Raw genomic sequence first — 20283 nt, 5'->3', positions numbered from 1 at the left:
GTCATTTCAGGATAATAAATACGAGGCTTTGATTGAACAATTGGACAAGTATTCGAAGCAGGGGATTCCCAATAATGTGAGCTATCCGACGGGACAGTGTCCTTCGGTCGATGCGTTGCACAATTTGGAGGACGATTGGAGAGAAATCGTCGATTGCAGTGGTAAGTGAAAAATTGCTCAACACTTTTTAATAAAAAAGAAACCAAGTAATCTCCTAACTTATCTCGCCCATTAATAAGACTTGTAGAAATAAAACAAAGCAAAAATAAATCAAGATTTATCAAAGCCGGGTCACAAAGACTGTTTGACGTGTTTACATTTAAAATCAAAGCCAGAAAGAACCTTCTGGTCGGGATAAAAGCCCGTTTTTGGTAATATTCGTGCAAATTTTAGAGCTGAACGAGAAGCAGCAGCAGCAGCAGACGGCCTTATGGGAGCTGATAACCAGCGAGGTCTCGTACATCCGTACTCTAAAAGTCGTAACGGACGTAAGTGATCCGTCTCGTGTCGGCCTCAATTTAACTCCCGCTCATTCCAGTTATTTCTTGCATGTTTGCGAGACTTGCAATCGCACAAACTCCTCATCGAAATAGACAGGGAGAAACTTTTCTCCAACATAACGGAAATTTTAGACGCGAACGTGATGTTCTGGCGGAACACACTGTTCCCCTTGATAAGAGACATGCGACAACATAAACGAACCACTTGTATCGAAAATATGGCTGAGGGTTTCTCGAAAATACACGAAACTTTCCAACCGTATTACAAGTATTGTGCGGAACAGTCGCGGTGTCAACATTACTGCCGCGAAAACATGGACAGCGAGGTGTTCACGGCGTATCTCACGTGGTGCGAGAGCCAGAAAGAGTGCAATAGGTTGCGGTTGATGGACATTTTAGTGCAACCGATGCAAAGACTGACGAAATACGGGCTTTTGCTGAAAGCCATTCTGAAGAATACGGACGAGGACGTCGAAAGGGAGAGTCTACAAACGATGGTTGGTGAGGAATTTGGCGGAGGGTGCGATAAAGGAGTTCAATTTCAGATTAAGATTGTCGATGATTTTGTTATCAACGTTAATGCGAGTTTGAAACACAAACAGGACAAAGAAAGACTCAAGGGGATAATAGCGAGGATAGAAAGTTATGATATAGTGGTAAGAGTGATGATTTATTACAGATTGAAACAAAGTTTGAAGCTTACCTGGATTACCGGTCTCGACGAGCTTAACCGTCGTTTCATTTTTCTCTTCCAGGACACAAAAGACGACGACATTGATAAAATCCTAAAGAAAGAAAAAATCTACACCCACCTTGATTTAACAAGACCTATGCTGAACTGTCACCCCGAACGTAAAAGGCATCTGTTACTTGAAGGCGACTTAAAACTGAAAGACACCGGGGCTTCCAAGGTTTGTCGAGGCGCACTTTTGTGTTTGAAATAAAATTCGTTCTTTCCTAGTTGGAAGTTCATTGTTTTCTCCTCACCGACATGCTCCTGATTTGTAAGCCTTCGACGAAAAAAGGGGGCGCGACTATGCGAGTGGTGCGTCAACCTTATCTAGTTGATAGATTAGTCGTTTCGGAATTACAAAGAGAAACCCCAAGCTTGGCCATAATTTACAAAAACGAATTTGACATGGCTGTGGCTGCGTTCATCCTTCAAAACAACGACGCGAAAAAAATTAAAGTACGATTCTGGACTAAAAAACACGATAATAATCATATCGATTTCAGGGTTGGAAAGACGGAATTGCCAAAGCTCAAGCCTTGTACGCTCAAGCCAAGCAGATGACGTTTATTCCGGACGAGCAAAGTCTGGATGTCGACTACGGATTAGAGTGTAACTTAGAGAGCGACTACCACAGCCTGCAGCTAGCCCCCAGGTCGCCCCTCGCCACGTCTTCCCGTGCCAGTAGAGTCTCTAGTCTTGCCCACAGTCACAGGTACACCCTCCACTTTTCCCAATTTTTTTTTCACAACAAATTCCAGCGGTTCTGTCGAAATGAACGACCAATCGTCTGTCGGCTCGCCGAAGGAAGCTTCCCGCGGGGTCTCCATCGAGACCGAGAACCGCACCGGATCGATTTCCAGCGACGAAGGAGTGCAGCCACTTCCCCCGGACAAGAGTCCCGTCTCCCAGAAGAACTCCTTCAAACGCAACCTCTTCAGCAAGACGCCCAACACCCTCTCCGTTCAGCCCTTCGGCAGCCTGGGCCAAAGTTTGCCCAACTTGACCCTCGGCTCGCCCAACGTGGGCAGTATGAGCCTAAGTCTCAACCAAAACACCCTCTCGGTGCCCAATAACAAGAACGGGGGTCATCTACTCAGCCCCACGCATCGAGGGATCTCCTACCCGCCGCCGTCCCCAACCCGAGGCAATCTCAGACGGGGACTGGCGATCTCGCAAAGCAAAAACCCGCCCTTAATTAAGACACGACATGTGAACTCGACGGCAAGCACCAGTCAAATACCGGCCAGTTTTGATTTTGACGTGCCGGTGATTGCAGGTTAGTGTGGCAGTGATTTTGACTCGTTCTGTACAAAATGTAACATTTTTCCGTTTTTTCTTTCGTTCACTCTAGAAGAAGAACACTGTGAGCCTACGTAATTTCATTTATTGTGAGTCTTTTGAATGTGAACAATTAGTTTTAGAAGTTTTGTATGAAGAGGGTGAACACTGGTCGGATCACCTGAGTGTTGTAATTCGAAACTAGTGGCACACCCTGTATTCAATTTGAGCAAGAGTTGCTTTGATACAAAACTTTCCAAAACTTATTAGACCACTTAGGGTAGTTTTCTAGCGCTATAGCACTTGCATAAGCTTCTTCCTTTGTATACGACACGTCGTACTGCAACAAGGCAGACTATGGTTGCAGTTTTTATCCATTTTTTACTCGCGTATTTTTATTTCTAGTGTTTTATGGTTGGTCTTGTTTAGGTGTGTCCCCTTCCGAGGATCAGTGCGAATCTTTTAGCAGAGGACATCACCGCCAAGCCATGAAACGAATTTATAGAAATGATAAGCGATATCATACTGCGGGTGTCGTGGATGATATAAAGGTGACCACAGATTGATTTTGTACGATTTTGTGATTACTTGAATTATAGAAAAACGGTACGAGAGATGCAAGCATCCACAAACGTTTGTCCTGGAACTGCAGTAGTCAGGAGCAAAGGCCCCCCAACGAGGACCACACCTAGCATACATTTATAAACTCCCTTGTGTCTTGTATAGTGATCCTTTTCTTCTTCTACTTTATAGTCTGTACAGTGCTAGATTTACTAAAATGTCTAGTTGATTGAAAGAGAATCGAAAACTCGGCTTGGGTTTATACGGATTGTACAAAAACCACTGTGGACCAAAATGAACCCACAATATCACGAAAACAATAAATTTATTAGATGTCAAGAAGGTTTGGCACGTTTACATTCCTATTACATTCCAAGATAAACCTAAGCAATACTGTACCTAATCAAAAGTTCTATCTGGCCTAATATTTAAAGATTTTGATAATACTTTAAGTAGGGATTTAGAAATTTAGACCGCTTTAACTGAATCGAAGTGTCGGGTAGGTTCTCGAAAAACAACTTTTGGAAATTTTTGGGTTTTTCCAGGAATTACCGACGCTGCGGTTATGCGTGGACGACCGCTTTATAAAAGAGAAAATCGTTTGTTTTAAACGAAATAGTACAATGAATTTTATATTTTGGTATAAAATTTTATATTTATTTTTTGCTTAAGAAGTCTATATTTATTTTAGTTACGCTATTAAAGAAATAAGAAGTTAAACGAATGTATCTTTGTTATATTTATTGAGAACATCTAATAAACAGCATTACTACACCCCGTGTTCGAATTCCCCGCTCCTTACATCACCAACCAAAAAATCAAAATGTCCTAAAAATGTCAAGATAACCTCAAATATGGGTTACAAAATTTGGTAATTTTATCAATTTCATCAATTAAATGCGTTATCAAACATACATTTTAGTATGGTTTCTGATTTTTTCTTCCCCAACATGGGCGGGGTCGAGGAACACATTTATAACCTCTCCCAGTGTTTGCTCCTTGAGGGGCACAAAGTTGTGGTTATGACACACAGTTACGGCGATTGTGTCGGAATTCGTTACAAAACCAACGGTCTGAAGGTCTATTACCTTCCAATTAGGGTGTTTTATAACCAGTCGATTCTGCCGACAATGATATGCAATGTGCCCCTAATTCGCAACATTTTGATAAGGGAACAAATTGAGATAATTCACGGCCATTCGGCATTTTCAGCCCTTGCACACGAGGCGCTGGTAATCGGAAATTTAATGGGATTAAGGGTATACAACCCTCTCAATACGATTCAAAATTATTTATTTATTTGCAGACTGTCTTTACGGACCACAGTTTGTTTGGTTTTGCTGACGCTAGTGCGGTTATAACAAATAAATTGTTACAAATGTCGTTAACAGATTGCAATCACTGGATTTGTGTTTCACACACTGGGAAAGAAAATACGGTGCTGCGGGCAAAAGTCAGCAGTAAAAGGGTTTCTGTGATTCCAAACGCAGTTGATACATGTGCATTTATGCCGGATCCCAGCCAAAGATCGAGCGAATTTAGTATAAAAAAATCTTCTAATTATAAAATTAAACATTTACGAAGGTTTTTTTTAGTCACAATAGTCGTGGTTTCAAGACTAGTTTACCGCAAAGGCGTGGATTTGACGGCCCAAATTATTTCAGAAATGTGCAGTAAACACGATAAAATCAACTTTTTAATCGCAGGCGACGGACCCAAGCGCGGGTAAACACAAAAACCCTATTTTTTAGCCTCAAATATCATAATCAATTTCATAGATTGCTTGAGGAAATACGGGAAAGGCAAGGGTTGCACGATAGGGTCACCCTTTTGGGTAGCCTGGAGCATTCCCTTGTTCGCAATGTACTAAACCAAGGGCATATTTTCCTCAACACTTCCCTGACTGAAGCGTATTGTATGGCTATAGTAGAAGCGGTTTCATGCGGGTTTGCTTCCCAAAGTCACAATAAACTTTGGTAACTTGGCTAATTTTTATAGATTACAAGTCGTTTCGACCCGAGTTGGGGGAATCCCAGAAGTGTTGCCTGAAGATTTGATTTACTTGACTGAACCAAACGTCCCTTCTCTTATTAAAACCCTCGAAACCGCAATTGATGATTTGAAAAATAACAAAGTTAATTGTCCGTACTTGTGTAATTTGAGGATAAAAAATTATTACAACTGGGAGAACGTTTCAAAACGGACGGAAATCGTGTATCAGAAAGTTATGCAAGAAAGGAATAAAACATTACAGGAGCAATTATGGAGGTGAGGTTGAACTCATTAATACTCAATTTAACTTTTCTGTTTTTATTTTAGTTACAAAACAAGTGGTGTTTGGCCATTTTTACTGGCGGTCTCTTTGTGTTATCTAATGTTGCAGTTTTTGGAGTACATATACCCAAGGGAATACATCGATATCGCCAAGGATTATAATTATAAGAAAAAAAGTAAAGAGAAGATTTATTAGTTGTGTCCTGTAAATAAAATTTTTTATTACCAAACTGTCTTTCTCTCATACTTATAATTAAAACATAAGTTCAAGTCTCAGAGTCAACTGTCTTCAGTTAGTTGATGAAACTATCAGGTGAAGAAATTCTTAACATCATTGTAGATAAATAGAAAAAACAAAAATATTAAACATGCACACTTACCTCAGAGTTTTGTAGTACAGTTTGATTTTTCCTCATCGTCAATGAACTGCAAAAAAATTAAACACATTATATCAACTCAAACCAATGGTTTTTGTTGAGAAATTGCTTCCCAACTCAGTCTTACTTTTTTGGTGGTAGTAAAGGTTATCTGCACAGTAACTCAGATAGCAAATACTTGATCATCATTTAAAATTTAGTTTATAAAACAAAATAAAATATTACAACCTACCGTCTAGGCCTAAGCTGGAATCATAGTAGTTGACAACTCTTTTGTTCAGGCCTCACTTTAGGAACAATCTAGAGCAAAATGTAAATTAGATGAAGTTGTAACAATTAAAAAACAAAAAACCAAATAATATCAGTACACCTTTGCAAGTATAATAAAAACAACTGCCACTCACCTGAATGCACTAAGTGTCATGATTTTTTCCACTTCATTTTCACGAAATCTGCAAATAGATCACAGAAATCAACACAAATACATATCGTAGTTGAAAAATGAATGAATTTAATGGAAAAGTCAGTATTAAAAAGCTCGTTTTTGAATCAACAGAGACATTCAGGTTATAAAAAAAATCATCATAATGATGCTACTACCGCAAAAATACTAGAATCAACATAACAAATCCATAACTCACCTTCATTTTCTTAATTTCTAGTTGTGTAAAATCAGTAGATTGCATTTCTTTTGCAAGATTTTTGCGGATAAACATTGTAAACGAACGAACCAGACAAAAACTCACCGGAAAATAGCACCATTGCCAACGTAACGCGACTTTTATACCTCTTGCACCAACCCTCATCATGAAATCCCCTATTTCGATGACATTTAAACTGTGACGTGTTTGACACATGTCAACAAAAAATATGGCAGATGTGTCAAAAGCCCAAAAATTGGCATCTGCTAGAAAAAAGGTAATTACCAAAAAATGCCATTTACGCTTGTTTAGCTTCTAACACGTCTAGGTAATGAGAAAATGCACACGCTTTTTTTAAAACCCCCTAGTCCAATTAGGCCACATCATTGTTTTGCTTCTAGTTCAAGGAATTAAAAAAGGAAAAAAAGAAGAACACTGCCCAGAAAGCACCCGAACTTGTCGAGTCACCACCCACAAGTCGCGAGCAGACACCTGTGGAAGGTCTCACAAATGAACCAGCGCAACTTCCAAATTACTTCAGTAATGTAAACTTCAACAACGGCTATCAGCAGCCAACGGCATTTTTCGATAATTTTTCACAAAATAACGACCCTTTCGCGTGCATCACGCCCTCAAATAATCTCAATGGTGACCAAAACCACGCGTTTTCAGTACCTGAAGACAATAAAAATGACGAAATTTCCAACTTCCAAGCCTTTGACAGCGTCAAATTTGACCAGAAACCTTCCCCACGCCCCCAGTTGTCCACAGTTGAGAGTCTGCGCCAGTTGCAGGACCAAATGGCCGAATTAATAAGCCCCCCTGAAAATGAGCCACTGGGGGGCGAGTCACCGCTAGAAATTCGGAATCAAGAGTTGGCGGAACTGCTCAATCAGGAAAAGGTGAAAAATGAAGAACTGAACGCTAGTTTGAGAGAATATCAAACGAAGCTCAGCCAATTAGAGGCCGAGCTTAAAGACAAACAATTGAACACCGATACTAGAGTAGAGCACGAAGTTAGCACTCTTCGAGAAGAGTTACAATGTCATGTCCAAACTGTGGGAATTCTCGTGGCGGAAAAGGCCGAATTAGTTGCAAATCTCAGCCAATTCCAGTTGGCGGCGAAACAGAAAACAGCCGAATGCGAGGAGTTACAAGGTCGCTTGAAAACTTCCAGATCACGTGTCGCAGACCTTGAACGTGAAGTTGCGCTCCTTAAGAACGAAAAGTCGCAATACGACAACATGGGACGCGAACAAAACTCCGAGTTGGAAAAGTTGAAACAGAGCTACCAGTCTGTGAAAGATGAAAAAGAGGAACTGCTCCAGGATTTGCTTGAAGCTCGAGAAAAACTCAAAAGTAGCTCTGAAAGTTGCGTCGAGTTCCAACAGCAGATCAAGGAGTTGTCCAATCAACTGTCCATGGCCAATATTAAAATCCAGCAACTCACAACTGGGGATCAAGACAGCAGTGAGATCGAGAAACTGACTCAGGAGAAGTTCGCTCTTGAGAAACAAGTCGCCGATTTGAGCCAAACAGTTAAAACTTTATCGAAAGAGAGGGAGGAGTCTAGTCTACAGTACCAGCAATATGCCCAACAGTTGAACGCGCAATTGTCGAGTCTGGCGACTCGATTAGAGACGTCTCAGAAGGAGAACGAATCTCTGGCGATACGCGAACAGGACAGGATTAAACACATCGGCGAGTTGGAGAAACAACTGCAAAATTTGCAGAACGATCAAGTGTCCTTTGCCGTGCAAAAACCCACCACTGAAACAAAAGCCGAACTCGAAGCCGCCCTAGAATTAGTCGAGAGACTCAAAACCGAAAACGTGGAGTTGCAAGAGGAGAATGTTAAAGCAGCAAACGAAAAGGAGTTGCTTTTGAAGGAGTTGGAAGCCAAAGGAGAGAGTATAAGTGAGCTGGAGCGGATCGTAGAGGAGTTGAGGACCAATCAGCCCGACAGTGGAAAATTATTAGCAATTATGGAAAGTGACAAAGTCGCAGCGGCCAGAGCCGTGTCTCAAAACACCGAATTGAAGAATCAGATGGACAGTATGCAGGAAGTTTTCATGAAGTTGGTAAGTAACGCTCGGTTTTAAAGGAGTTGTCTTTATTATTATTGTTACAGAATAATGACAAAATCGAATTGACCGAAAAACTGACAATCGAGCAGCGCAACAATAAGGAATTGTTCGAAAAATTGCAAAAAACAGAGCTGCATTTGCAAACTTTGGCCGACGCGATTGAAATCAAAGATAAGGAGTTGTCGCATCTTCGGGAGAACTCGTCCGAGCTCGACAAACAGTTGCTGCAGAGTGAACAGTTGAACGATAGGTTGAGGCATTACGAGGCACAGGATCATAGTTCACAAGCGTTACAAAACGAGCTGTTTCAAGCCAATCAAACTATCGAAAAACTGAACGAAGAGATAAAACAATTGAAAGTGTGTAGTAGTGACGTAAAAGAGTTACGAGAGAATGAGACAAAAGATGCCACTGATAGCAACCACAATGGAATTGTTTTGGACAAAGAGGCGGCCATGAAACATTTGGAAGAGAAATTTTTGAAGACGATGGAAGACATTGCCAATTTAACAGAGGAGAAGCAACGTCTCGAACACCTGGTGTTGCAATTGCAAGGTGAGACCGAGACGATAGGAGAGTATGTGGCGCTCTATCAACAACAGAGGAGTCTATTAAAACAAAAAGCGATTGAAAAAGACCAGCAATTGTCACAGTTAGCCAATGACCGCGAATTGATGAAAGCCAAGCTAGACAAATTGAACGAATTGGTGAAAAAGCTGGTCCTTGAAAAAGGAGCCGTTCCGTCCGAATTGCTGGAACATCACCACGACAATCATCTATGCGAAGAACACGCGAAAATCAGTAACGAAATCAATAAAATCGCGCAGAATACGTTCACAGTCGAACCGAGTGATACTCAAAGTACCGAAACAGCAGAAGAAATAATCGCACTCCTGTCGGAGATTAAAACCAGTAACTTGGTACAACCGGCTGAGAATATACATCATTGTCCGTGGTGTTCGGGCCAACTTATTACGGTGTAAATGGGATATTGTGATTATATTGTTATTTTAAATAGCTTGATTAAAGTTTATTACATAACTGCACTCGTGTGTGTTGACTGGGAATAGTTAAGAAATGAGAAACGCGCTCTGATTTTTCATATCAGAATATATTAAGTTTATTCATAGATTCTTAATAGTAAACACGAACTGACAAATATACATTGATCAGACTATGAAAACTGAATCCGAACTGGCGCTGTAGTTCGAAACTACTCGTACTTCAAACTGGCACATCAGTCACGCGTGTCGCCCTCTTATTTTTCAGACACTTCTTACTCAAACACACAATAACTAAGTTATCACTTAAATTACTCTCCTATTCAACCGAAATTCTGATAATTGCTATAATCCGCGGCCGTGAAAGTCGTCGAACTCGCCACGGGCGCCACTATCGAGTACGTCACGGCGCCCCCTTGCCCAAACCCTTGAACCTTCTCCCCCTCACTCTTCACCTGCGACACCACAAACCCGCCCTCTTTGAACTTCACCTCCCCTGCACCCATCAAATTGATCAAACCCGAATTTTGCAATTCGACAATTTTCGGGTCAATCACCAGATTCTCCCCTGAGACGTTCAACGGCCCCATCAGGCCCATCGTATGGGCCAGAATTTTGCCCTTGGCTTCGTCCACCTCGTCGTCCTTTTTCTTGCCGTGGGTTTTGAACCGAATGGGGGTGGGCTCCATCACGGGGGTGACAGGCTCGACCCGGTGGCCCCCTTTCAGGTCCGGCTGGGTCTCCACCCAATGGCCGGTGGTACGTCGGTGGGTTTTCAACTGTCCGGATTGGATAAAACGCGCCGGACACATGCCACAGGCGTAGGGCCGCGCCCCCGTGTGCCGGCGCATGTGGAGCGCCAAGTCGTTGGACTGGGTGAAGGCCCGTCCGCAAATGTTGCACACGTAGGGGCGCTCGCCGGTGTGGACGCGCGTGTGGCGTAACTGGACAAAAAAAAACACGCTCATTCAACTCTTAATTGTTCAATTATTTTTCTTTAAAATTATATTCAGAAAAAAATTGTGATATTTTGAATCACCAAATGAAGAGAGTAATTATATAATTCCTTGTGTTTTCGGCACTTAATTTTTAAAATTGTTCATTTATTTATAATTTTTTATAATGTTTAGTCTGCGGTCCGCTTCAAGACTTACCAACTTATTGCTCTTATTGAATGATTTCCCACACAACGCGCAATGGTAGGGTTTTTCCCCTGAGTGTGTCCTTTCATGACACTTGAGATCATGCGATCTGGGAAAGCCCTTACCACACTGACTGCATTTATACGGTCTTTCCCCCGTATGTCGTCTCATATGAACAATCTAAAATAAACCAGTCAAAATAAGTGATTTTTTACGAAACAATCCTCACCATATTGCTCGAATTATTAAACTCCTTGCCGCAATAAATACAAAGATGCAATTTCGTAGTATCTTTGATACCCGTATGGATCCTCTGATGAGTCTTGAGATTATCGAGTCGATTAAACGCTTTACCACACTCGGAACAAACATGTCTCTTGTCTTGCAACAAATGTATTTTAATATGGCGCGCTAAATGATCCGACCTGTTTGAAAAAAAAAAAAAAAAAAATTAAAACACGGCTACCAATCGCCAAAACATGTAAATACCTGCTGAAAGTCTTTTCGCATATTGAGCACGTCAAATTATCCTCTTTCTCGTTCCCGGTTTGATGCACCTTCAAATGTCTTATCAAATGTTCCCCTCTACTGAACGGTTTATTACAAATCGTACACGCATACGGCTTATTAATATGGTCCTCCTCCACATGTTTGGCCAAATGCTCCAAGGTCGCATAGGCCTTGTCGCACCTGTCGCACTTGTGTATCAAGAGTGCCCTGTGCAAGGTCATGTGTCGTGTCAAATGATTGGCTCGTGCGAACGCTGCCTCGCACACGTGACACACGTGGACCTTGTGGTGGACGGGTTTCGCCACCGGCGGAATTTCCTCTTTCGTGTCTTGATCCGAACTCGGCTCCGCCTCGTCCGTCTTTTCGGGCTTTTCGCTCGAATCCTCTTTGGATTCTTCGGGCTCTTTCATTTTTGAAATGTAAGCACTGAGAGGAACGTCGCTTTCGTCCGACATCCCGTGCTCGGTTTGCATGTGGTGGTTGAAACTTTTCTTGTATTTGAATTTTCGGTCGCAGAATTCGCATTCCATTACTTTCTTTTCGGCGGGTTTCGGCTTGTCGAGCTCTTTGATGCCGTGGGTTTGGAGGTGGCGCTTCAGGTGGCTGGTTTTCGTAAAGCTTTTGTCACATAACTACAAACACAATAAAAATAGCCGATTTGTTTAAGGTACAAGGTGTGTAGAAAAATAGAAAAAAGGGCGGTAATTCAAGTTTTTTTGGACTTTTAAGAATCCGAGAGAGTTCTACAGGTATAGACAATTGCATAAGGAATTTATTAGGCAACGAAGACGCAAATCGGTTAAAATATCGCTGGATTAAACTATCAAACAATATTTGTTAATGTTTAGTCTGCAGTCCGGCTCAATAAACCATAAACAGTTTCTTGCTAATTAGACAAAAAAAAATCAATGTCCAAGGTGTGATAAGCGAACTTACTTTACACTTAGCCAAGTCTGACCCCGTATGCCTCCTCATGTGTATCTTAAGCCCGACAAACGTCGTCATAATCTTAAAACAAAATTTACATTCATAAGTCCCTTTATCTTTTTTCGACGTTTTCGTCTTTGGCTTAAAATACTCCTCCAAAGCATCATCATCGTCGTCGTCCTCATCCTCGTTGATCTCCAACGTTATATCATTATCGCAATCACTGTTATTATCCGCAGCCGTGGACTGCTGCCCGCTTTCGCCCTCATCGCTCTTATCCCCCTTATGAGTCTTCTTGTGCGAGAGCAAGTGACTCAGTTTCATGAAAGACATTCCGCATTCGCCGCACACGTGCCCCGTGTCGCCCCCCTTCACGTGCGTCTTCATGTGCCTGATCAGGTGATGAGTCCTCGTGAACTGAGCGTTGCACAAATGGCAGGAGCGCAGTTTGTCCCCCGTGTGGCGCCGCTGGTGGATGCGGAGTCCCTTCTTCGTCCTTAGCACCTTCTGGCAGAAGGGGCACGTGAAAGACTTGGGCTTCGAGTCGTCATCTTCGCTGTCCGTGTCATTGTAAAGCTCTGGGATGTTGAAGTCAGGCTGGACGACTATATCGCAGGTCTCCTCCTTGATCACGGAGTCTGACTGGTTGGTGAGCTCCCGCAGAGTCGTGTCGGACTTCTGGCACTGCTGCTTGAACTCGTAGGCGAGGTTGAGCTTGTCTTCGCAGGTTATGCACAAAAGGTTGGGAAGGCCGTCCCCTGAGGCAATCTGGAACGGAAGGCTGTGGCTGCAAGTGGGTGCCGATAGGGGTACTTACAACAACGGCAGCGCAGTCCATTAGCATCTCAGCGAGTTGTAAAGTTTGGCCGCCGAGCTCTTTGGAATCGAACACATTTCGCATATTCTCATTTTGGCACATACATGAACGGCAGATTTTATCGATAACTAACTCCGTGGTTTTATTAATCATTATAAAAACACCCGATCTTGTTAAATAATAACAGTTTTTTGCATAATTGCCGAAACTATTTCAGGCACTATTTGTTGTTGGTTGGGGTAAGCACAGGACGCGATCCGCGATTTTGCGCAATGAATTTATCATTACTCTGGCGTTTTCCCACACGAGGTTAAAAACGCACGAAAACGGGAAGGTAAACACTCGTCTACAACAATATGAATTTATTTATACAAGTGATTAAACAATAAATTAATAATTTAAAAGTGACACAAGTTTGACGATTGGTACAGCTGTCAAGGCGCCAACCTTGAATCCTGTGGTTGAATCATTTACTATTTACAAGAAAAACTATTTTGGAACTAATAACTACTCAATCGTCCCATTTCGACTTCCGTTTCACATATTCCTCTCGTCCGTCCTCCTGAATTGCAGGGTAATACCCAAGTGCGTCATACTTGTTCCTCATATATGCAATATAGCCCAAACACCCCGTAAAAGCCACTAGTCCTAATCCCATTATTACCAAATTCTGTCAAATAAAAACACAATTTAAAACCCATTTATCGGAAAAGATCAAACGTTCACTTACTGGTTTTACGTATAATTCAAAATTCACAGCTCTAAACAATGTTGTACTTCTGAGAGATCTAAGGCCTTCGCCAGGCGCCGGGGCTTTTTTCTCACTCATTCTAATTTATTTTTGTTTATTGCAATTTAACTCAAAAAAATCTGAAAGAAAAATAACCTCAAACGACGTTCAAGAGGAGGTGACTAACGTGCCGCTGACGTTAGAATCCCAGTGTTTGTTGAATGAGAAAATAATTGTTTTGGAATCATGTCGAGGTCTAGGAAATCGCAAGTAGCTCACAGAAATAGAAATTTCCTGGAATTTTTAAAATTGAGGAAATTTTGGAGCACTTGTGGCTGCAGGCACGTAATTCAACAATCACTGTATTCCTGGTTGCATAAAAAATTTACTGACTAAAATAAACACGGAATGTCTCAAAATTGGCGAATTCCGAGATCAGAGCGTTATAATCACTTCAATGGTCCAAATGTAGAAACTTTTTTTTTCGAAAAATTATTTTTTATTATTATTCTCCACAACCAATGTATTTTTGTTGGGAAGCCCCGAATTTTTTTTTTTCTATATTTAGACTACTGAAGCGATTCTCTGCAATGCTCTAAACTCGAAATTCGCCAATTTTGAAAAGTGACCAAAACTTTTTTCAGTTTTGTTCTTTATATTTTTTGCCCATTGATTGGTCTTTACCAATCAAAGATAAAGTCAGAAATTTGCAAAAAACGAAATTCCGCATTGATAAAGCAGATAAAATGGACCGCGAACCCAGTAATGAATGTAAAAGCAATTGAGATGTTTATCTAATCGCGTGCAAAAAATATTTAAGGATTAGTGTTTATTAATAAATTTAAAGTTCCATTCGCTGTTTGCATGTCAGCAATAAAACGTGTATCAAAGTCTAAAATCCGATTAAAATTTTTGTGGCGGAAGTAGTGGCAATTAGCATTTTTAATTGCAATTTCTATATTTTCGGTATTTAGAATAAGTTTTACGGTGCAAACACGGTCATAAATAATATCTAAAATGGGTGAAACCAGATTGAGCTTGAAAAATCGGTCGAATTCCCACAATGGGTGTAAAGCGGCTCAAGTCGAAATTTATTAATCCCATGTGGGCAAATAAAGCTGTCATCGAGTCGTCAAAAGCAAATAAACATTGTCAATTTGAGTAGAATCTCGCCAAAGGTCTCTCGCGTTTGTTGGTCGTCTCGATGAAGATATTAGTGTGTAAATTCGGTGTTTAACTACGTGTCTTAGCGCCACTTAGAGGGAATGAGAAAGCAGTCGTTATTTTTTCTCACGCAACACAAATAAATATATCGGGATTCTTCAGAGATCCGTCCTATAAACTCTTTTATCCCGCTCTGTCCACTAATAGGTCGGGCAAATATTATCTCTGGCTCAGAACGTGACACTTTATTAATGCTTTTAGGAAACAAAGCAATAATTGACGTGAGAAAAAATCGCCACTGGGTACTTCCCACACCTGGCCCCAAATCGGGGCTAAACCCTTCAAAACCTCTGACAGCTAGGGAATTTCCGCCACTTTCATCCTCCTAATCCCTCGAGCCCTTCACGGCGGCACGACCGCACTTCCCACCTGTTGTGTGGTCGCCACCGCATTATTATTGTTTCGGGAAAAATTTTATACAAAAGTGCTAAGCACATGTGCAAAGTTCCGTTATTCGGGGAAATTAATGACATCGTGGGACATTTTCGCCGACTCAATGTCACACGAGACACCCTCCGACATGAAAAAGCGAGCCTGAACTCACCTCCACCATATTAAGCTCTCTAGCATCGGAGACGGCGATGCGGTACCGTTATGTTATTGTTTTGTGACATTTGTAATTCAGATGCGCGAATGTCTGTCACGTGACTTGGATTAAACGCAGCCGACTCGAACTGAATGCATTTTTTCAGAGGGTGACCACCAATAGAGCCATTTTTGGGACAGAAAATGTGAACACTTCTTATAACGACAAAAACCACTCTCGCTGCACAGTGGCGTAGCCGCTTCCAGACCAAAGCACCGCAAAAATGTTTAGTAGACAAACACTACATCGTAAACAACAAAAACCACCCTGTATTTTGTTTATAGAATGCGATCTGTATTGATTTACTGCAAAATTAGCGAAAAACAAATAAAACATGTACCGAAGTTGTTGCAACTCAAAAAAACAGCGTTCGATCCCGGGCACCGGCTGTACTTTTTTCCGAATTCTCCTCAAAACATAACAATAACAAACATGGCAGGATCTGTTACTAAAAATAATTAAAAGAAATCGAAATAATATAAAAAAATAAGCGTTACTTCGATTATTACCCATTTGTTGATTAATCGTCAATTAATTGTAGCTAATTAATCGATGACTAATCCGTAATTAGTTATAGTTATAGTTATAGATTTTTTTAAGAAAAAGTACAAATCAAAAAGCTTTTTGTAAAAAACTAAAAAACGGCTAAATTTGCTAAACTGACTGAATTTGAATAAGCAGAAAATGCATTAGGAAATAATAATAATAATAATAATAATAATAATAATAATAATAATAATAATAATAATAATAATAATAATAATAATAATAATAATAATAATAATAATAATAATAATAATAATAATAATAATAATAATAATAATAATAATAATAATAATAATAATAATAATAATAATAATAATAATAATAATAATAATAATAATAATAATAATAATAATAATAATAATAATAATAATAATAATAATAATAATAATAATAATAATAATAATAATAATAATAATAATAATAATAATAATAATAATAATAATAATAATAATAATAATAATAATAATAATAATAATAATAATAATAATAATAATAATAATAATAATAATAATAATAATAATAATAATAATAATAATAATAATAATAATAATAATAATAATAATAATAATAATAATAATAATAATAATAATAATAATAATAATAATAATAATAATAATAATAATAATAATAATAATAATAATAATAATAATAATAATAATAATAATAATAATAATAATAATAATAATAATAATAATAATAATAATAATAATAATAATAATAATAATAATAATAATAATAATAATAATAATAATAATAATAATAATAATAATAATAATAATAATAATAATAATAATAATAATAATAATAATAATAATAATAATAATAATAATAATAATAATAATAATAATAATAATAATTTCGAATAAAATCACTCGATAAAAACATCTAACTCTACGTAACTTTAATAATTTATTTGTCATTTAAACAAACAAAAAATAACTCGAATATTAAAAAAAATCGAAAAAAAATTCTTGAAAAATGATCTAATTTTTTTTATTTGTAATGAACATTTTTATAGCCCTCCTAAATTAATTTGATATTTAAAAAAAATCCAATATAAATAAAATTGAAATGAATAGTGTTATCATCTTCAAAACTGTACATTTAGTCAAGTAATCGATAGTTTTTTGCGTTTTGTGTCTTTTCTTTGCTTTAGACTGTTTGTGAGTAATACAGAATAGTAAAGGATAAATAAAGGAAGGTAAAAGATTTCCACTGAGAAGTTTTTGATCAGAACAAACGCAGTACTCTTATTAATTTTGATGATTTTGGTTTGTAAGTGGTTGCCACCAAACTCCCAATAGTTTGTTTTTTGTGGCGTGTCTCCTTGAAGTCACCTATCGATTGTCCTCATCCTCATCCTCGACGGCCAACGTCCCTGAGAATATAGATTGTTAATATTCCCGGGGGTTGTTTGCGTCCGAGGCCAATCCCCTGCTTATCTACAGACAGCGAGTCTGAAGTGGAGCCTCAATAAAATAATAGTGAGGCTAGACGAGTTTTCGTCCTCGTAAATTGATAGTGGTCGCGATGGCGCCAGCATCGAGACGCTCGGCGTCGTCGAAAACAACTCCCAATCGAAAAACTCAACTTTTACACTAAACCCCAGCAAAAACTTGCGGAAAAAAAAACGTTTTTTAATCGTCAAACACTGCCTTCGGCCAGGATTTGCAAAGGCGAGGACTTTCGGGCGCCTTAAGGACAATCATCCTTCGTCCTTGCCGAGGATTCGGGGACGGTCTGGCCCCGAGGGTCAACGACACGCCGCGGGAAAACTTGATAGTTTTTCTTGTTTTTCCGACCGCAACGGCGCGTGTAATTGCGCGATTTGCAAAGACTTTGGCAGTTTTTGCAAATTAGTAAAGCGATTGGAGTGAAACTCGTTGGAAACGAGCGATCCTGAATTTTAACAAGATCTGGGTGTATTTTTGTAATTACCGGTAATGGGTCGTTAAAACGACAAGTTTTTTGCAAATTTGTAGCACTAATACCTAATTAAGCAATTAATTTAAAAAATCAAACCGTTTCGATTGATGCAGTTTGGGTCAAATCATAACTACCAGTGGCGTAGTACGAATTTTGACAAAGCTTTTGACAAATAGTTGGGCCTATTTTTAAATGTCAATGTCGTCCAGTTAATGTTTTGTTTATTTTACTTCGGTAGCCTTGCTCTGACAGGTCATTTGGCCCATTGAAATTTGATGTAACAAAAAAGTGTTATTTAGACAGTGGCGGGTCGTATTTGTAAACAACACTGGAATAATTACACGACAAAAGTTAAGTGTCGAATTTCAAAGCTACCTGCGATCCGACAATCCTGTAAACAACTCGTGTTATATCTATTTTGCCATTTATTTGTGCCGTAGTCAGATTTCCGAGTGCTTTATTTTATTTTTAAGTTTTGTTAATCGGAAAAACATTTTCAAATGGCGTCATAGATCGTCGCGAAAGGTCATAAAAAGTCAATTTTCCCGATGACACAGTCCAATTACATCTGCATCTGCAAGGCCATGAATACTCTACGGATTCGTCACGTGTATTAAAACAGTTGCATCGTCTGCCGACCAATCAAAGCGCATAAAAGTCGTCCAGTGGCGTGCCCAAAACCCGCAATTTTTACGGTTACGTAACTTTAAATCAGCGACCTCTGTCAACGCGGAAGTGTACCAAAAATTCGCGATGGTTAGTGTCAAGCTGGCTATTTCGGAGCGTTTATTATTGTTACGGCACGCACTCCGGGAAATATTTACGAGATAATTAAATGAAAAATCGGGTATCATTGAGTACACCTACGAGGGATTTTCGCCGGTTTTCCGTCAGGATAATCTCAACGTTAAATATTTGTTTTTGATCGAAATTTCAAGCAAAAGTAACCGAATTCGTGGAAACACGCGAGCCGGCTATAAATAGAGGGCATTTAGTCAGTTAAAGCGTATTTGACCGAGACGGGGAGGTATTTTTGGATAAGTTGGGCAGATTAAGAGCGCGACGAGAACGACGGAAACGGGATTTTTCTCAGGAGCGCTCCTGAGTCAAAAACAATTTTGCAGGCCGACACTTAATTAAAGTTAATTTAGTAGAAAACGCTGCATTTTTAGTAAGATCACGTTGTTTCTGGCGGCCGCTTTTCGAAAATCAACGGCAGTGTTGCCAATTTTAAAAACTTTTTTGACAATCCAAAGCAAATCAGTTGATAGAAGCTAGCATTTTTTTAAATCTTGAATATGTGGAGAAATTAATTCAATCATTTCATAATGGTTTAATATAAAAGTTCAAGTGTAATATAATAATAATAATATAGCTAATATAGAATTGACATCTGTCAAAATTCAAGGCTAGTATGATTTTTTTAAAATGGTTACCAAAAAACGGCTATAACTCAGTTTTTCAATTAGAATGACTCTATTTTCTTAACGGTAATCAAAAAAACACCGACATTTATGGTGATTTTCATCAAACACGATCATTTCAAAAACTGCAATAGACAGAGTCATTTCATACAAAAAAACTGTGTTGTAATCAATTTTTTATTATAATTTTCAAAAAATCATAGTAGCCTTGCAATTTGACAGTTGTCAATTCTGAAGATTTTACCCTTCAAAGCTTTGGTTATCAAATGAAAAAAAAAATATTCCTATATTGTAAAGAAATCAAAAACTGTGATTTTTTGACAAAGCCCTCAAACAAAAATTTGAACAAAAAAATTGACATAACTATGTGAAAGACTGTGACAATCAAGTGTTAAGAACGAGGGTACACCCTGTATACAAAGTCTTTACTTTATATAAAATACGTATTTCAAAAAATCAGTTATAAATTAGAAGTTAGATTAGATAATAATAAGAAAAAAAATAACAAATTATTTTTACGACAGCTCAGTGGGAAAAGTTTTTGATCCATTTTGGAAAGAATTCGACCGCCAGTAACAATTACGTTTCTCGCTTACTCGTTACAAATTTTTGTTCCGCATAAATTCACTTTTTTGTTTAAGGTGAAGATGATAAAAATAATTTTGTTCATTTATTTTTTGAAAACAATATAATTAGAATTCGAAATTCAAAATCTGAACCGATAAAATTGTTTCACTTCAAAACAGTCCACTATAAAGCACATTTTTGTTGAAAATACGGCGTTGAGCTTCTACGGTCGGGTTCCTCACCGTCGTCGCCAGCTCGCGTATTACCACCTATGTGAAAATAGATTTGGATGTTTTCGTATCGTACGTACGGAATTAAATGGATTCTGTTTACAGAACGCCGGCGTGAAAGACATAAAACGCACGCGATACTCCAAAAAGGTAGTCGGTTCACGCCACATTCTGAAAATTGTTGGAGAAACTCGCCTTAGTA

At 38.9% G+C, this 20283-nt stretch overlaps 5 protein-coding genes, 1 long non-coding RNA gene and 1 other non-coding gene across 12 annotated transcripts in view; 3 read left to right on the top strand and 4 right to left on the bottom strand.

The window, feature by feature from the left end:
* Nucleotides 1–3846, top strand: part of LOC655365 (uncharacterized protein) — a 48438-nt gene extending 44592 nt beyond the window's left edge. For 4 of the 5 annotated variants that reach the window (XM_008195999.3, XM_008195998.3, XM_008195996.3 and 1 more), the window contains 10 exons: nt 11–161; nt 394–488; nt 539–997; nt 1046–1156; nt 1256–1411; nt 1462–1689; nt 1737–1945; nt 1992–2509; nt 2941–3062; nt 3111–3846. In XM_008195999.3, the coding sequence (XP_008194221.2) occupies nt 11–161; nt 394–488; nt 539–997; nt 1046–1156; nt 1256–1411; nt 1462–1689; nt 1737–1945; nt 1992–2509; nt 2941–3062; nt 3111–3203 (2142 nt within the window). In that variant the 3' untranslated portion in view covers nt 3204–3846. Of the gene's footprint in view, nt 1–10; nt 162–393; nt 489–538; nt 998–1045; nt 1157–1255; nt 1412–1461; nt 1690–1736; nt 1946–1991; nt 2510–2584; nt 2622–2940; nt 3063–3110 lie in introns of those variants that run through there. The other variant, XM_015980164.2, reaches the window with a different exon arrangement.
* On the top strand, nt 3830–5576 carry PIG-A (Phosphatidylinositol glycan anchor biosynthesis class A). Its single transcript, XM_008196001.3, has 7 exons — nt 3830–3943; nt 3995–4331; nt 4379–4613; nt 4668–4797; nt 4851–5018; nt 5071–5340; nt 5392–5576. Exons 1-7 carry the CDS (start codon nt 3927–3929, stop codon nt 5540–5542), a joined length of 1308 nt encoding a protein of 435 aa, XP_008194223.1. The 5' UTR covers nt 3830–3926; the 3' UTR covers nt 5543–5576.
* Nucleotides 5367–6499, bottom strand: LOC103313238 (uncharacterized). Its single transcript, XR_511480.3, has 5 exons — nt 6365–6499; nt 6128–6175; nt 5956–6023; nt 5727–5772; nt 5367–5549 (listed from the first exon to the last, which is right to left on the bottom strand). It is a non-coding gene; the product is annotated as an uncharacterized LOC103313238 (long non-coding RNA).
* On the bottom strand, nt 6242–6314 carry LOC135266420 (small nucleolar RNA SNORD36). The gene has a single exon (XR_010334481.1). It is a non-coding gene; the product is annotated as a small nucleolar RNA SNORD36 (small nucleolar RNA).
* Nucleotides 6500–6523: 24 nt separating the features above from the next.
* Nucleotides 6524–9497, top strand: LOC103313237 (Golgi matrix protein 130 kD). The gene is made up of 3 exons (XM_008196000.3): nt 6524–6641; nt 6766–8445; nt 8496–9497. The coding sequence occupies exons 1-3, from the start codon at nt 6579–6581 to the stop codon at nt 9432–9434; spliced, it is 2682 nt and encodes an 893-aa protein (XP_008194222.1). The 5' UTR covers nt 6524–6578; the 3' UTR covers nt 9435–9497.
* A 46-nt stretch (nt 9498–9543) lies between these two features.
* Nucleotides 9544–13125, bottom strand: LOC100141811 (zinc finger protein ZFP2). Its single transcript, XM_001809535.4, has 6 exons — nt 12849–13125; nt 12041–12799; nt 11084–11736; nt 10824–11019; nt 10607–10774; nt 9544–10396 (listed from the first exon to the last, which is right to left on the bottom strand). Exons 1-6 carry the CDS (start codon nt 12999–13001, stop codon nt 9776–9778), a joined length of 2550 nt encoding a protein of 849 aa, XP_001809587.2. The 5' UTR covers nt 13002–13125; the 3' UTR covers nt 9544–9775.
* Nucleotides 13126–13195: 70 nt separating this feature from the next.
* On the bottom strand, nt 13196–13922 carry LOC103313240 (uncharacterized protein). Of its 2 annotated transcripts, XM_015980174.2 has the most exons (3): nt 13770–13922; nt 13579–13718; nt 13196–13518 (listed from the first exon to the last, which is right to left on the bottom strand). In XM_015980174.2, the coding sequence occupies exons 2-3, from the start codon at nt 13675–13677 to the stop codon at nt 13360–13362; spliced, it is 258 nt and encodes an 85-aa protein (XP_015835660.1). In that variant the 5' UTR covers nt 13678–13718; nt 13770–13922; the 3' UTR covers nt 13196–13359. The 2 variants fall into 2 exon arrangements, with proteins under 2 accessions (XP_015835660.1, XP_008194225.1); XM_008196003.1 differs by lacking the exon at nt 13770–13922 and having other exon boundaries at nt 13579–13763.
* Nucleotides 13923–20283: the final 6361 nt, after the last annotated feature.

This window comes from Tribolium castaneum, chromosome 5 (assembly GCF_031307605.1).
Source record: "Tribolium castaneum strain GA2 chromosome 5, icTriCast1.1, whole genome shotgun sequence".
NCBI classification, from domain to species: Eukaryota; Metazoa; Arthropoda; class Insecta; order Coleoptera; family Tenebrionidae; genus Tribolium; species Tribolium castaneum.
Note: the sequence above shows the minus strand (reverse complement) of the source record. Positions and strands in the feature narration are given on the sequence as shown.